Consider the following 16,070-nt stretch of genomic DNA (forward strand, 5'->3'; position numbering starts at 1 on the left):
TTTGACACTTTATTATCTGCCATTATGGAGAGGCCTCAAACTGGTGGCTGGTGGGCCGAATAATACCCACAGGTGTGTTTTGTTTGATCTGCACACGTTTTGTTATGGGCATGGAGCCTAAAGCGGGGCTTGAACTCACGACCCTGAGATTAAGCCCTGAGCTGAGATCAAGAGTCAGATGCTTAACCGAGTGAGCCACCCAGGCACCCCAGGTGGTTTGTTTCTTCCAAAAATTATTTGCTGCCGTGTGGCAATCAGTAATATTTCCATCCAATCTGGATTTCTGGCTTCTTTGAAAAACAGGAAAGTCTGGTAATACTGGCTCTGCATTCCCACTGGAGGGTAATTAGCGGGATTGGGGTGGTGGCTTTCCTTTTAGACGGAGCATGTGCTCTCCAGCTCACCACGGCCCCCCCACTCCTTAATATTGCATTACGCCAGCCTCCTTCACTCATTTATAGTACTTGACTGGCTCCTAAAGGCATTCTGAAGTATTCCATGCCTGTGCAAATGTCCATCTGTATCACAGTCTCTTGGAGGAAAGAAACTTTACTTATTTTTCATTTCTTTTTTATCATTTTCTTTCTCTCTCTCTTTTTTTAAAGATTGTATTTATCTATTTATTTATTTATTTATTTATTTATTTATTTATTTATTTGTCAGCGCGAGAGAGCGAGCGAGCAAGCGTGAGTGCAAGCTCAAGCAGGGGGAGCGGCAGGCAGAGGGAGAAGCAGGCTCCCTGCTGAGCAAGGAGTCCGATGATACAGGGCTCGATCCCAGGACCTCAGGATCATGACCTGAGCCGAAGGCAGATGCTTAACCGACTGAGCCACCCAGGTGCCCCTATCATTTTATTTTTCATCATGATAAATGTCTTCTTTAACCCCCATCATCTATTTCCTGCATCCCCCCCACCTCCCCTCTGGTAACCATAGTTTATTCTCTATAATTGAGTCTGTTTCTTGGTTTGTCTCTCTCTCTCTCTTTTTTCCTTTGCTCATTTGTTTTGTTTCTTAAATTCCACATACGAGAGCATATGGTATTTGTCTCTCTCTAACTTACTTCACTCGGCATAATACTCTCTAGCTCTACCCATGTTGTTGCAAATGACAAGATCTCATTCTTTCTATGGCTGAGTAATATTCCATTGTATATATACACTACATCTTCTTTATCTGCTCATCTATCAGTGGACACTTGGGCTGCTTCCATGGTTTGGCTAGTGTAAATAATGCTACAATCAACATCAGGGTGCATGTATCTCTTTGGATTAGTGTTTTTGTATTTTTTTATTAAATACCTAGTAGAGCAATTACTAGATTATAAAGTAGTTCCATTTTTAACGTTTTGAGGAACCTCCATACTGTTTTGCACAGTGGCTGCTCCAGTTTGAATACCCACCAACTATGCACGAGGGTTCCTCTTTTTCCACATCCTCGCCAACACTTACTGTTTCTTGCGTTGTTGATTTTAGCCATTCTGACAGGTGTGAGGTGATAGCTCATTATAATTTCGATTTGCATTTCCCTGATGATGAGTAATGTTGAGCATCTTTTCATGTGTCTGTTGGCCATCTGGATGTCTTCCTTGGAGAAATGTTTGTTCATGTCATCTGCCCATTTTTTAATCGGATTATTTGCTTTTTGGGGGTACTGAGCTGTGGCAGTTCTTTATATATTTTGGATACTAACCCTTTATTGGATATGTCACTTGGCAAATATCTTCCCCCATTCTGTAGGTTGCCTTTTAGTTTTGTTGATTGTTTCCCTCACTGTACAGAAACTTTTTATTTTAATTTAGTCCCAATAGTTTATTTTTGCTTTTATTTCCCTTGCATCAGGAGACATATCTAGAAAAACGTTGCTACGGCCAATGTCAGGGAGATTACTGCCTGAGCTCTCTTCAAGAATTTTTTACGGTTTCAGGTCTCACATTTAGATATTTAATCCATTTTGAGTTTATTTTTGTGTATGATGAAAAAAGTGGTCCAGTTTCATTCTTTTGCATATGTCCTGTGACTTTACTGAATTTGTGTATCAGTTCTAGTAGTTTTTTGGTGGAGTCTTTAAGGTTTTCTATATAGAGTCTCATGTCATCTGCAAATATGAGAGTTTTACTTCTTTCTTACCAATTTGGATGTGTTTTATTTCTTTATGTTATCTGATTGTTGTGGCTAGGACATCCAGTAGTATGTGGAATAAAATTGGCAAGAGTAGAAATCCCTGTCTTGTTCCTGACCTTGGGGGAAAAGCTCTCCGTTTCTCATCATTGACTATGATGTTGGCTGTGGGGTTTTCATATATGCACTTTATCATGTTGAGATATGTTCCCTCTAAACCTACTTTGTTGAGGGTTTTTATCACAAGTGGATGTTGTACTTTGTCCGTTGCTTTTTCTGCAGCTACTGAAATGATCATATGGTTCCTATCCTTTCTCTTATTGATGCGATGTATCTTATTGATTGTTTTGTGAACATTGAACCACCCTTGCATCCCAGGAATAAATCCCACTCAATCATGGTGAATAGTTTTTTTAGATGTATTGTTCAATTTGGTTTGCTGGTATTTTGTTGAAGATTTTTGCATCCATGTTCATGAGAGATATCGGCTTGTAGTTGTCTTTTTTTCCTCAGTGTCTTTATCTGGTTTTGGCATCAGGGTGATACTGGCCTTATAGAATGATTTTGCAAGTTTTTCTTCCTCTTGTAGTTTTTGGAATAGTTTGAGAGGCATAGATATTAACTCTTCTTTAAATGTTTGGTAAAATTCACCTGCGAAGCCATCTGGTCCTGGACTTCGGTTTGTTGGGAGTTTTTGGATTACTGATTCAATTTCATTGCTGGAAATTGGTCTGTTCAAATTTTCTATTTCTTCCTGCTTCAGTTTTAGTAGGATATATGTTTCTAGGAACTTATCCATTTCTTCTAAGTTGTCTAATTTGTTAGCATATAGGTTTTTTTTATAATATTCTCTTACAATTGTTTGTATTTCGTGGTGTTGGTTGTTATTTCTCCTCTTCCATTAGTGATTTTGTTTATTTGGATCTTTCTCTCTCTCTCTTTCTTTCTGACGAGTCTTGCTAGACACTTATCAATTTTGTTGATCTTTTCAGGGAACCAGCTCCTGGTTTCATTGATCTGTTTTCTTGGTTTTTTAGCTTCTCTATAATTTATTTCTGCTGTAATCTTTATTATGAATTTTGGAATTTATTTTGTTTCTCTCATGCTGCTCTGTACATGGTAGTTGCTTGCTAAATATTGAGAGAATGAAGAATTTCCTGAAAGAGGGGTCACCCTCTAGATGTTCTAGAATTAGTAAAAACTTGCTTTTACTCGGGGCGCCTGGGTGGCACAGAGGTTAAGCGTCTGCCTTCGGCTCAGGGCGTGATCGCGGCGTTATGGGATCCAGCCCCACATCAGGCTCCTCTGCTATGAGCCTGCTTCTTCCTCTCCCACTCCCCCTGCTTGTGTTCCCTCTCTCGCTGGCTGTCTCTATCTCTGTCAAATAAATAAATAAAATCTTTTAAAAAAAACTTGCTTTTACTCTAAGGTAAAGCTTTATAAATGTAACATTTGTTGACAAAGTACCATGTCCCTGACTGGTAGATGCCTCACAACAACAGAAAGGAAAATCAAGTTTTGGAGAGCCTGTACAGTAGGGCTGGGGCTGTGGATGTGCTAATTTTAGGGGTAAGGGCCAATACCCTTTTCCAATGAGGAAGCTTTCCTAGGCATCCATGTTGGAAGAGCAGAGAGGAGCTGCCCCGCCACCCTCAGTTTGTCCACAAACTCTGAGAGTTACTTTGGATAGAGAGTGAGCATCTGTTAAATGCCCTTTCCATCCTGGGCCTTTCTGAAATAACTCTGCCCTTACTCTTGGACTATCAGGAATTTGGAGCATCTTAGGAAATCCACTGAAAAGATAAGGGAAATACGGAGAGATTCGGAGCCCATGCCGTGAGTCACATTCAATTGAGAGAAGCATCTGCTGCTTCACTTGCCCGTATGTGCTCAGAGGGTGTGCTAGTCCCGCACGCCATCCCTGGTGGTGCCGGTGTGTGGTACCGGACGGGCAAACAGAGAGAGCTGATGCGTGTTTAGTTGCACCGCAACAAACAGAAAGGAATGCAAGAATACCGAGAACGCCCACTGGGGCAGAGCTCTGATGTCAGGTGTTACTGAACTGCTGCAGGCCAATTTGTCTGGACCTTAGGATGTAGAGATGGGTTTGTCAGACCTTGGTTCTTTTTTTTTTAAGATTTTATTTATTTATTTGACAGAGAGCAAGAGCGAAAGAGAGAGAGAGAGAGAGCAAGCGAGCACAAGCAGGGGGAGTGGCAGGCAGAGGGAGAGGGAGAAGCAGGCTCCCCACCGAGCAGGGAGCCTGACTCGGGGCTTGATCCCAGGACCCCGGGATCATGACATGAGCCGAAAGCAGCCGCTTCACTGACTGAGCCATCCAGGCACAGCAAGTCAGACTGTGGCTGTGAGAAACTTCGAGAGCAAGGAGGCTGCACAGAAAACAGACGCAGTGCATCCAGAAGCTTGAGTCTGGAGCCTTTTTCTGCCTTCTCTGCCACCCTCCAGCCACCACCAGTTCCAACCATGGCTAGGAGAGGAGGGCGGTGGGAAGGCCTTAGCCGCAGTGCCACCAGCTTCCTGCAGGCCCGAAGCACTCACGGGCCTTGCTTGGGTCTGCTAAATGCTCACGTTCAGCCGCCTGGGCTGAAGCTCTGGGAAGGAAGCAGCTCTTGCGCCCATCCTAAAGGAGGCAAGATAGGGCAGGGGAGGGTGGGGGAGGCAGGGCAGAGAGTTGGCTAAGGCCACACAGAGGGGGCTTTTATCCTGCAGACTCTGTGGGAAGCATGGAATCTATAACCTTGGAATCACCTAGAGCTGGGGTCAAGTGTGGCCTTAGGAAGTCACTTCATCTGGCCAAGCCCAAGTTTTCTTCTCCCTACGTGTGAGGAGTCAGGAGGCAGCGTTTGTTTGGCTCTTGGCCCTTATTTCAAGAGATGGGAGGCGTGAGCTCTACCATGATTGCAACTGAGCAGTAAACTGTGAGATCGCTTATTATTTGTTGTGGGTTTACTATGGGCCAGATGCTATGCTCAGCCATTTAAATCCATTATCTCTTTAATCCTTAAAGAAGAGATAAAGAAATTGAATTACAGAGCGGAAGAGTGACTCAGCAAAGGTCATCCAGCTGGTAAATGACAGAACCAACATGTGCTCCATGCAGAGCGGTTCCAGAGCTGACACTGGTAACTGGACCACCTGCCAAGCATTAACCCCACTTCACACACAGGGAGACTGGAGGTTTAGAAAGCGCTAGTGTCAGGGACAGAGCTCCCCGGGCTTTAGACTTTGGGCTGTCCTGTGTAACATACTGTGCGACCTTGGGCTAGTGACTCAACCTCTCTGAGCTTCCGTTTCGGGATTTGAAAAATGCCTGAGTCCAAAGCCTCTGGTCGCCAATACAGTGAGAAGTGGTATCCCGTGGGAGAAGGTGGAGGGGAGGGAACTCAGAATCTCCTGGAGACAAAGGATGAGAAGACATGGGTGTGACACGAAGCGGAGGCCAGTCTGGAACGCAGACTTGCCGGAGCGAAGGTGCCCAGGTGGTCCCACGCATTTAGCGGCTGGCCTGAGAGGGTTCAGATGACCAGGTGGGCAGGAGTACTACGTATGGCCACTCTGTTGGCACAGCCACACAGTGAGCCGCTGTTGCCACCTAGGGGACAGGCGGTGACCAGTGACTGGGAGCCCAGGCTCCGGCTGTGGCTGAGCAGTATTGCACATTCCCCGTCTCCTGCTGGTTTCCGGAGTGGAAAGGGGCGGCCCAGGCTTGCTCCAGGGGTGGGGAGGAGAGTGAGGAAAAGAAGCCGAGAGCCGCCTCTGGTTTGGGAGTTATAAATAAATCCATCTGGAAGTGTTTGGGGCTGTGGGAGCCCGAGGCCGGCCCCTGCAATTCAGGCCATGTGGCACATATTTCCATTTGCACCAGACCCCCACCCCCACAATCCCAAGAGACTGTCTGATTGGGCCTGTCTGCTCTGGCCTGGAGCTCGGCAGGAACCCCTCAGGCCCCAGCCCTGCTTTTAGCCCCCGCCCCGACCCTCCTCTCCTCCCGGCCCAGCTCTGGCAAGCTGTCTTGAAAGTGCTTCAAGACATTTCACGGGCTACTCAAGTGTTGCTTGAAGGAATGACTGAATTTTCAAGTCAGCGTTTAACTGGTGGTAATGCATTCCCCTTAGTAGGAGGGAGCCCCGTGGTGGTTATGGAAGATGAGGCATCCTTAACTTCTGGCCTCCCATCTCAAGATCCCAGTGGAGCCCCGCCAAGGTGCAAAAGCACTGCCTAAGTCTTGTTCATTTTTCTTTTTTTTTTAAATAAAGATTATTTATGTATTTATTTGGCAGAAAGAGCAAGCAAGCGAGCATAAGCAGGGGGAGCTACAGAGGGAGAGGTAGATGCAGGCTCCCCATGGAGCAGGAAGCCTGACACGGGGCTCCATCCCCGGACCCTGGGATCATGACCTGAGCCAAAGGCAGATGCTTAATGGACTGAGCCACCCAGGCGCCCCCCTTGTTCATCTTTCTGTCCAGCACCAACAGCAACGCTCAGTAGGTGTTGGTTATATGAAAGGGGGAGTCAGTTTATTAATTTAACGAACACTGCACAGCCTCTTGTGCCGTGCACTCTGCTACATGCTGGGAACACCGTGAAGAACAAAATAGAGTCCCTGCTCTCATTGAGCTCATGGTCACAGTGTTTATCAACGAGGTTAGTCTTTGCACTTGGAGGGAGACCAGTCTTTGCAGGTGTGGGGTGCTCCCGTGCGTTGCAGGGTATTTAACATCCTGATTCCTGGCCCTCAATGCCGCCAGTACCCTGGAGTCACCGGGACTACCATAAATGTCCCTACGCATTTCCAAATACTTCCAGGGGCCAGAAGGACCCACCCCTGGCTAAGGGCCACTGCTGGGGAATTGGACAGTGAGTCAGTAAAGGAAGGCCATTCCCAGGGTGTGAATGTGCTGAGTCCCCTCAGTCCACATACAAATCGGTGGCCTAGCACTGGGAAATCATGTTTGCTCCAGAAAGACATAAAATGCTCCTTCAGTTGGTGAGTAAGGCCCCTGAAGCCCAGAATGTAGCAGAGGTGCATGGTTCCCCCAAGCTGGGTTACGTCTGGGGTGCAGGCACCATGCTGGCCGCTTTGAATATGCTGATGAGTTGGCTACTTGGAAATGTCCAGAAAGCAGCCAGAAGCTGGTCCCAAGGCCAGATGACCGGTCAGATCTCAAGATAATGTTTTGGGATAAATCCATGTTGAGGTGGGAGTTAAGAGTTGAGACCCAGGATCCATTAAGATTGTCGAAGGAGGGGCGCCTGGGTGGCGCAGTCGTTAAGCGTCTGCCTTTGGCTCAGGACGTGATCCCAGGGTCCTGGGATGGAGCCCCGCATCGGGCTCCCTGCTCTGCTGGGAGCCTGCTTCTTCCTCTCTCACTCCCCCGCTTGTGTTCCCTCTCTCACTGGCTGTCTCTCTCTCTCTCTCTCTCTCTCTCTCTCTCTGTCAAATAAATAAATAAAAATCTTAAAAAAAAAAAGATTGTGGAAGAAGAAGGTACTGGGGGGAAAGTTAAGAAGGAATCCAGGATAAAGGCCAGAGCTGGGGAAGTAGGCCCTAGTGGTATCTCTTCTCTGCCCCCTCATTTCCATGGCCACAGTCAACACCCTAGTTCAGGGTCTGAGCCTGTGCCAGAACCATTGCAGCAGCCTCCTACCTGGCCTCCATTCTTCTGGTCTCTGCCTTCCAGAACTCTCTTCTTAACACAGTGTTCATCATGCAGCTTCCCAACAGTCACCAGCCTTGCATCCTGATCACCTACGGTCCAGCTTCCCATCCACCTGGCACCCCCTTGGCAAGTGGACTCCAGATGCTCCTTCCCAGGCTCATTGTGGCTCCTGTGCTAGACCTTACCATCTGACCACACGGGGCCCCAAACACACACTGCCCTTCTCACCTCCATGCCACACACCCCCGGATTCCTTTTGACCTCTCTCTCCATTGGGAAAAATGCACCCAGGCTTCAAGGCCAGTCCAAGTCTCCTCTCTCTGGTGAAGCTCTTCCTGACCCCTCAGAGGCAAGCAGATGCTTTCCCACCTCTCCACCTCCCCCACGGGGCTGTCTCTCCCACTAGACTAGGAGTTCTCTGAAGGCAGCCGCTATGTCTTGTTTTTCTTGTTAAGATTTTAGTTATTCATTTGTCAGAAAGAGTGAGCACAGGTGGGGGGAGCAGCAGGCAGAGAGAGAAGCAGACTCCCCGCTGAGCGGAGGGCCTGAAGCAGGACTCGATCCTAGGACCCCGGGATCAGGACCTGAGCCCAAGGGCCGAAGCTTAACTGACTGAGCCACCCAGGCGCCCCGGCAGCCATGTCTTGTTTTGCTTTGTAATCCGCTTACCCAGCTCGGTGTGAATGATTGGGAAAGCGGGCTTGGGGATGTTCTGGTAGGACAGGGCAAAGAGGACGGGGGATGGTTTTCCCCAGACCTAACCATGGCTTCACGTAAGCCACTTTTAACTGCTTTCTCTGCGTCAGCACGGTGTATGGATGACGGTTTGTGAAAGAGCTAGGGAAGCAAAGGAAAAAGATGAAGAGCCAAGGCCAAAGCCAGGCAGAGGGAGCGGTGTGGAGAAGGGGGGGGATGCAGGACGTGGGAGGGGAGCAAAGGTCTGCATCAACAACTTACATCCGTAAGGGGTTCCAATAACCTGGAACGGAATGAGAAGGATTTGGGATTCTGCAAATGAAAGCAGCTGCTTAGGCCGGTCAGCTGAATGCACAGTTAATTAAGAGGCATTAGTGCCCTTCGGTGCCACGCTGTGCATGGAACCATATCCTGCTGGGATGAAATGCCAGCTGCCCAGGACGCCCATTTAGTAAAGAGCTGAAAACAGCATCGGCTTGAAAGAGCTGGAGAATTCCTCAGAGAGCTCTTCTGAAGGGCACCAGGGGGCCACCGGAACCACATTGCTGCCCCCACATCGAGGGCTTAGAACTCGCCAAAGAAAAGAGGGCCCCAGAAGAAAACCAACATGTGGCAAGCAGCTAGTGTCCCATAGGCCATGCAAGACACATTTTACACGCATGAGCTAAGTTTTATCCCTAATGCAATTCTGAGGCGGGGGGGGGTGGTGTTGTCCCTGTTTTACAGATTAGACAGTTGAGGTCCCCGGAAAAGTAAAAATTTTACCCGAGGGAACACAGCTCCAAAGTCTTGGATCCAGGATTCCGGTGCAGGTTGTCCCTTCCCCAGTTGGCAGCCGTTTGCTCCCCGGTCTTGCTGACTTTGGCCGTGGGGCTGATCTCCTTGGATTGATTTCTTTGAACATAAACAAAATACCATCAGTTTTTCCTGGCTCTGGAACGAGCTTTCAGAATCATGTGCTGTTCTTGAGTTTCCAGCTGGGTGCCTTTGCTGGGGTTCCCAAATGGGAAGCAACGGGCCTTATCCTGGGGATCAGCAGTACGCACCCAAAGATGCCCTGTGGCTTTGCTCCCAGGAGACGCTGCAGGCTAGGGCGGAGGCTCGCGGCCTCTGGGGCCGAGTTTTTCATCTTCTCTTCCCTCCCAGTCACCTACCTGGGGTTGATTATTGACTGCTTTCCCAGGCGAACGTAAAATTCCTTATCAAAATCATGGTACCTTTGAGATGTGGGCCACACCGTGTTCCGACTGCCCCTGGAAGCTGTTCCTGTCTGCTCAGTTCACGATGAATGTGAGTGGCGGGGAGCAGAGGACAGGAGGTGTGGACAGCATTTCCCAGAATTCTGGTGTGACGTGGCTAAGCCAGCTCGCAGAGGGGCGATGGAGGTAGCGTGGCTGGAGCCGATCGGGGGCAAAGTGGCACCCAGTTTGAGCCCTCTAGAGTTGTGGCTTTAGGGTGGGGTAGGTTGGTTAGAAAATCCATGACGATAGTTCTCTAGAGTTGTTCTGGAGTCAGGCACAGTCTGGGGACCTTTTGGGCTTGGCCTTCGGCCTAGAGTTGTGTGTCCCACGCAAGGGAAATCATCATGCTGCCTGCAGGGCCTTCTGGAATCTTGCTGAATAACAGGATTTTCAGGGACACATAATGATAAACAGGGTAACAAGTCTCTGGTCTTGAGTTTGGGCTTCTGCTCTGGTCATTTTACTGAAAAAGGATCCCTCTGCACCACCTTTAAAATCAATTTGGGATCCAAGAACTTCTCACCACCTCCATCGCTACCATTGTTGCCACCCTAATACAAGCCACCGTCCTGTCTTGCCCGTCACCTGTCTCCTCAAGTGAGGCTATTTTTTTAAAAATCCTTTATTTATTTATTTGACAGAGAGAGAGAGAGTGCACGGGCAGGGGGAGCGGCAGGCAAAGGGAGAGGAAGAGGGAGAAGCAGGCTCCCCCACTGAGCAAGGAGCCTGATTGGGGCTTGATCCCAGGTCCCTGGGATCATGTTCTGAGCCGAAGGCAGATACCCAACTGACTGAACCACCCAGGCGCCCCAAGTGATGCTATTAAAGCCTCGTTTGAATATGTCAATCTTTTGCTCAGCATCCTCCAGCTGCTCCCCATCTCAGTCATAGTAAAAGCTGGAGTCTTCATGGTAGCCTGCAGGAGCTTCATCATCTGCCCCCACCTTATGTCCTTGACATTACCTTCTACACATTCCTCCGGCATCTCCTCCATTCCAGCCAGACTGGTCTCCTGATCGTTCTTTAAGCCTTCCGGGCACGTTTGTACTTTGCACTTGTTTTTCCTTCTGTCCAGAATGGTCCCCACCCCCGCCCGGAGTGGCAGTCAGGATCCTGGGAGCTAGTGGTTATGGCAACTAGGGAAAGGTTGCTGTATGCAGAGGGCCACCTGGAAGGCGCTGTGGTCTTTGGTAGAGGGATACAGCTAACCCATGATGAAACTGCACAGCGAGAGCTGATGAAACGAATCTCACCTTCTTTTTCTTTCTGGTCTCCTTGCAGGTGCCTCCCATTGGTCAAACCTAACCGGAAGCCAGAGGGCAAGGGAACCTGTTGATGCAGTCCATGCAGGTCAGCCTACGAGGGCACACAGCTGGGCGGGAAAGGGTGGAGAAGACCTGGTGGGGGAAAATGGAAGATATCCAGCAGCACTGGATACTTTTGTAGCTGGCTTTCTGACTTCCTCTAGATCTCCACCAAAATGTTACCTTCTCAGTGAAGCCTTCTCTGGCCACCATTTCTAAAATTTCAACCCCTGGCACCTGACGTCTTATATCCTCTTTCCACACTATGTTTTTTTTTTTCATGGCACGTAATAGCACCTAACACAATTTATTTATCCTGCTTATCATCTGCTCCCTGAGTGGAGCGAGAGCCCCATGAAGGCAGGGACTTTGTTTAAGTCACTGCTAGTGATCAGTGTCTAGAATACTACCTGGCACATAGTAGGTGCTCAGTAAATATATGGTGAATGAATGGATGCTCTCAGGGACCACCTAGTCTGCTCTCAGCCAGGCACAGCTCGGTATAGGTATCCAACTGTTGCTCGTGCCCACTGCTCTCAGTTGCCTCCAAGGAGGCTCAACGGCTGCCATGTTTTCGGGTCAGAGGGTAGGGGAGATCTTTCCTACTCCCAGAATTGACACCTGCGTAACAGTCTGTTGACTTGAGCATTACGGAAACTACTGTTGCATTGATTAGCATGGGCTGAGCTTTGTGTGTTTTTTAAGTTGTCGGCAGCGGTAGGTAGGTTCATGGTCATGGGCACATTGGCCCTTCCAGGTGGTATTTCCATACATCAAAGGTAGTTCGGGCGGGCCTGTCTCCAAGCAAGGTAAGCTCAGGAGCCACTTTCTTGAGGCTCAAGGGCAGGGGGGTCGTGAACTGGGTCTTCTGGCCACGGTGATTGTGAAGCAGGGATTGGTCGGTTCAGGACAAGCAAGACAGGTTTGGATTCCTAGAACACTGTAGCTGTGTCCAGGATCATGTTTTCACTACACAAGTAGCATATGAATATATTCTCATTGTGAAAAAAAAACCAATCCAGCTACAGTTCAAAATCCTCTTCCCACCCCAACTCTATTCCCCAGAGGAAACCACTGTTATCAGCGTAGATTGCCCTCTTCCTCGTCTATGTATACATAGTGTGGCTGTGTGTGGGTATTAAAAGATAAATGCTAGTAAACCACAGATACCGATCGATAACTTTTTTTTTCACTTAATATATCTTGGAGGGGCGCCTGGGTGGCTCCATCAGTTGAGCGTCTGCCTTCAGCTCAGGTCATGATCTCAGGGTCCCAGGATCGAGCCCCACACAGGGCTCCCTGCTCAGTGGGGAGTCTGCTTCTCCCTCTCCCTCTGCCCCTCCCCAACCCCTGCTCCTGCTCTCTCTTTCTCTTTCTGTTTCTCTCTCAAATAAATAAAATCTTAAACACAATATATCTTAGAAACCTTGCCATGTTAGGACACACAGATCTAATGCATTCGCAGTTTAAGAAATAATACAGAGAAATCCCACAGACCCTTCAACCAGTTTTCCTCAATGACAACCTCCTGCAAAACTACAGTGCGGTATCATAAGCAGGACAACGACATCGATGCAGTCAAGATACAGAAGATTTCCATCATCACAAGGATCTTTCAAGGTCCACTTTCAGAGCACTCACTTCCTTCCCAGCCCTACCTCCTGCTTAACCTCTGGCAACCACCAATCTGTTCTCCATTTCTAAAATTAGGTCATTTCAATAATGTTATGTAAATAGAATCAGACAGTAGATAACCTTTGGGGTTGTTTGGTTTCTTTAGTCCGCTGAGTTATCTGGAGATTCCTCCAGGTTGCTGTGTGTATCAATATTCTGTTCCTTTCTATGGCTGAGTAGTTTTCCGTGGCTTGGATATACCGCACATAGTTTATCCATTCGCCCACTGAAGGACATCTGGATTGTTTCTAGTTTCTTGGCTGTTATAAATAAAGCTGCTACGAACAGTCATAAAACAGGTTTCTATGTGGACAGTGTTCATTTCTCTGGGAGACATGTCCAAAAATGCAAGTGCCAGCTCACATTGTAGTTGCAAGGGTAGCTTTTAAAGTAACTTGCCGGGGCCTCTGGGTAGCTCAGTCAGTGAAGCATCTGCCTTCGGCTCAGGTCACGATCCCAGGGTCCTGGGATCAAGTCCTGCATCGGGCTCCTTGCTCAGTGGGGAGTCTGCTTCTCCCTCTCCCTCTGCCTGCTGCTCCCCCTGCTTGTGCACTCTCTCTCTCTCGCTGACAAATAAATAAATAAAATCTTTTTAAAAAATAAAGTAACCTGCCAAACTGTTTTACAGAATGGCCATATCATTCTACATTCCTATCAGCAGTGTATGAGGAGCCAGTTTCTTGGCATCTTCACCAGAATTTGGTGTTGTCACTATTTTTTTTTAATTTTAGCCATTCTGATAGGTGTGTGGTGATACCTTGTTATGGTTTCAATTTGCATGTCCCCAATGGCAAGCGTTTGAACATCTTTTCACGTGTTTGCTTGCCATCCATAGATCCTTTTCAGTGAATCGACTCTTCATGTCATGTTTTGATTCTGAAGTACAAGAGCTAGCTCTAGATTCCAAACATTTTTCTTCATCTAAAAATTTCGTTCTCCATTTCACATAGAAGTTTGTGCACCTTTATTGAGTTCATTTGACAAATAACATTGTGTAAGTTTAAGGTATAGAATGTGATGATCTGATACACATATATACTGCAAAACGATCACCACAATAAGGTTAGTTTGTGACGCATTTTTAAGGTTCTTTTTTTTGAGAGAGGGCATATGCGTGCACACATGCACACACAAGCGTGGGTAGAGGAGAGGCTGAGGGAGAGGGAGAGAGAGAATCTTAAGCAGACTCCATGCCCAGCGCAGAGCTGGACACAGGGCTGGATTGATCTCACAACCCTGAGTTTGTGACCTAAGCTGAAATGAAGAGTGGGACGCTTAACTGACTGAGCCACCCAGGTGCCCCTTAAGTTGATTTTTTAAGGTATGAAACAGGTTGCATTAGTTTCCTGAGACTGCCATAACAAATTCCCATGAACTTGGTAGCTTAAAACAAGACAAATGTATTCTCTCATGGTTGTGGGGGCTAGAGGTCTGAAAGCAAAGTGTCAGCAGGGCCATGATCTTTTTGGAGGCTCTAGGAGGAAATCCTTCCTTGCCTCTTCCAGCTTCTGGCAACAATCCTTGGCTTTCTTATCTCGTGGCCACATCACTCCGACCTCTGCCTCCATCTTCACATCAACTTCTCTGTGTGTCTATTTCATAAGGATGTTTGTTGTCAGATTTAGGGCCCACTTGAATAATCCAAAATAATCATCTCATCTCAAGATCCAGGACTTAATGACATCTGCAAAGACCCATTTTCCAAATAAGGTAACATTCACAGGTTCTGAGGAAAAGGATGTGGAAATACCTTTTTAGAGGCTACCATTCAGCCCACAACACAGGTCAAGGGTCACTGTTTTGCCTGTGGCAGTAACTCCAGCACGGTTTGAAAAGGCCATCTTTCTTCCATTGAATTGCTTTTGCACCTTTGTTGAGAATGAGTTGGGCATATTTGTGGAGGTATATTTCTGGGTTCTCTACTCTGCTCCATTGAGCTACGTGTCTATCCCCCCACCGGGACCATCCAATATTATCGTAGCTACATAATAAGTTTTAAAATTGGGTAAAGCGATGCTTCCCATATTCTCCTTCTTTTGCAAAATGGTTTGGCTATTCTAGTCCCTTTGATTTTCCATATAAATTTTAGAATAAGCTTGTCTGTGTCTAAGATACCCTCCTGAAATTTTGATAGGAATTTCTCTAACCCTCTTTATAAATCTAAGGGAGAATTGACATCTTTTCTATGTTCAACCTTTATTTCTCAATTTATTTAGATCTTCCTTGAATTTTTTCATGAGCATTTTGTAGTTTTTGTAGCCTACAAGTCCTATTATACCTGTCTTGTTATATTTGCACTTAAAGTATTTCATTTTGAGAAATTGTAAGTGGTATTGTATTTTTAACTTTGGCATATATTTGTCCATTGCTATCATATAGAAACACAATGTATTTGTCTCTGCTTATCTTGTTCCCTGCAACCTCACTGAACTCGCTTATTAGTAGCTCCTTGGGATTTTCTTCATACTCCATTATGTCATCTCCAAATAGGGATGGTTTTATTCCTTCCTTTTTGATTTGTATGCCTTTCATTTCCTTTTCTTGCTTGATTATACTGGCTAGACCTTCCAGCACTATGTTGAATTTGAGTACTGAAGGCAGACATCTGTTAGAGAACAAAAACTCAACTGAGTACATTTGAAAATCTAATTGGCTTTCTCAGGTGATTCGTGAATCGGGCAGCATCCCATCTAGCAAACAGGGGAGCTCTGAGGATTTGTACAAAATGGAAGGTTTTTTGTAGGAAGGAGCATAGGAAAAGAAGTTGTTGTCAGAAGAAAGGAGATTGTTTCCGGCGAGTTCCCTGTACCTTAAGGGTGAGGGCAGGGAGTCCGATTAGGTGGATTACCTCATCTTCCTCTGAGGAATGGAGAACCCAGGTAACAGATTACCCCACTGGTACTGATCAGAAAATTCCTGACTGACCGGTTAAGACGACATTTCCAGGGGAGGTCAAAAGTACAGTTAGGTTACATATTAAGCTCTGGTTTGGTGACTTGACCTAAGTGCTGCCATTTTGGGGCCTGTGGTTGTCTTCTTAGTACATCCTTGCCTTGTTCCTAATCTGAGGAGGAAAGCATTCAGTCTTTCCCCATTAAGTTTAGTGTCATCTGTAAGTTTTTTATAGATGCTCTTTTTCACACTGAGGAAATTCCTTTCTTTTCCTATTTCTGAAAGGCGCTTTTTTTTTTTTAATCATAATGGGTACTGGATTTTGTTAAGTGCTTTTTCTGCACTGATATAATCATGTTATTGCTCTTCTTTAGTCTGTTAATATGGTGGATTACACTGATTTATTTTGAGATATTGAAACTCTCTTGCATCCCTGGAATGGACCCCGCTTCTTCTTACATGT

At 46.8% G+C, this 16,070-nt stretch overlaps 1 protein-coding gene across 1 annotated transcript in view; it reads left to right on the forward strand.

Moving 5' to 3' along the window:
* Nucleotides 1–11,386, forward strand: part of LOC117797454 (NHS-like protein 2) — a 108,931-nt gene extending 97,545 nt beyond the window's left edge. The window contains exon 2 of the mRNA XM_034649694.1: nt 11,019–11,386. Coding sequence (XP_034505585.1) covers nt 11,019–11,260 — 242 coding nt within the window. The 3' untranslated portion in view covers nt 11,261–11,386. The remainder of the gene's footprint in view (nt 1–11,018) is intronic.
* Nucleotides 11,387–16,070: the final 4,684 nt, after the last annotated feature.

This window comes from Ailuropoda melanoleuca, chromosome X (genome assembly GCF_002007445.2).
Source record: "Ailuropoda melanoleuca isolate Jingjing chromosome X, ASM200744v2, whole genome shotgun sequence".
Lineage (NCBI taxonomy): Eukaryota > Metazoa > Chordata > Mammalia > Carnivora > Ursidae > Ailuropoda > Ailuropoda melanoleuca.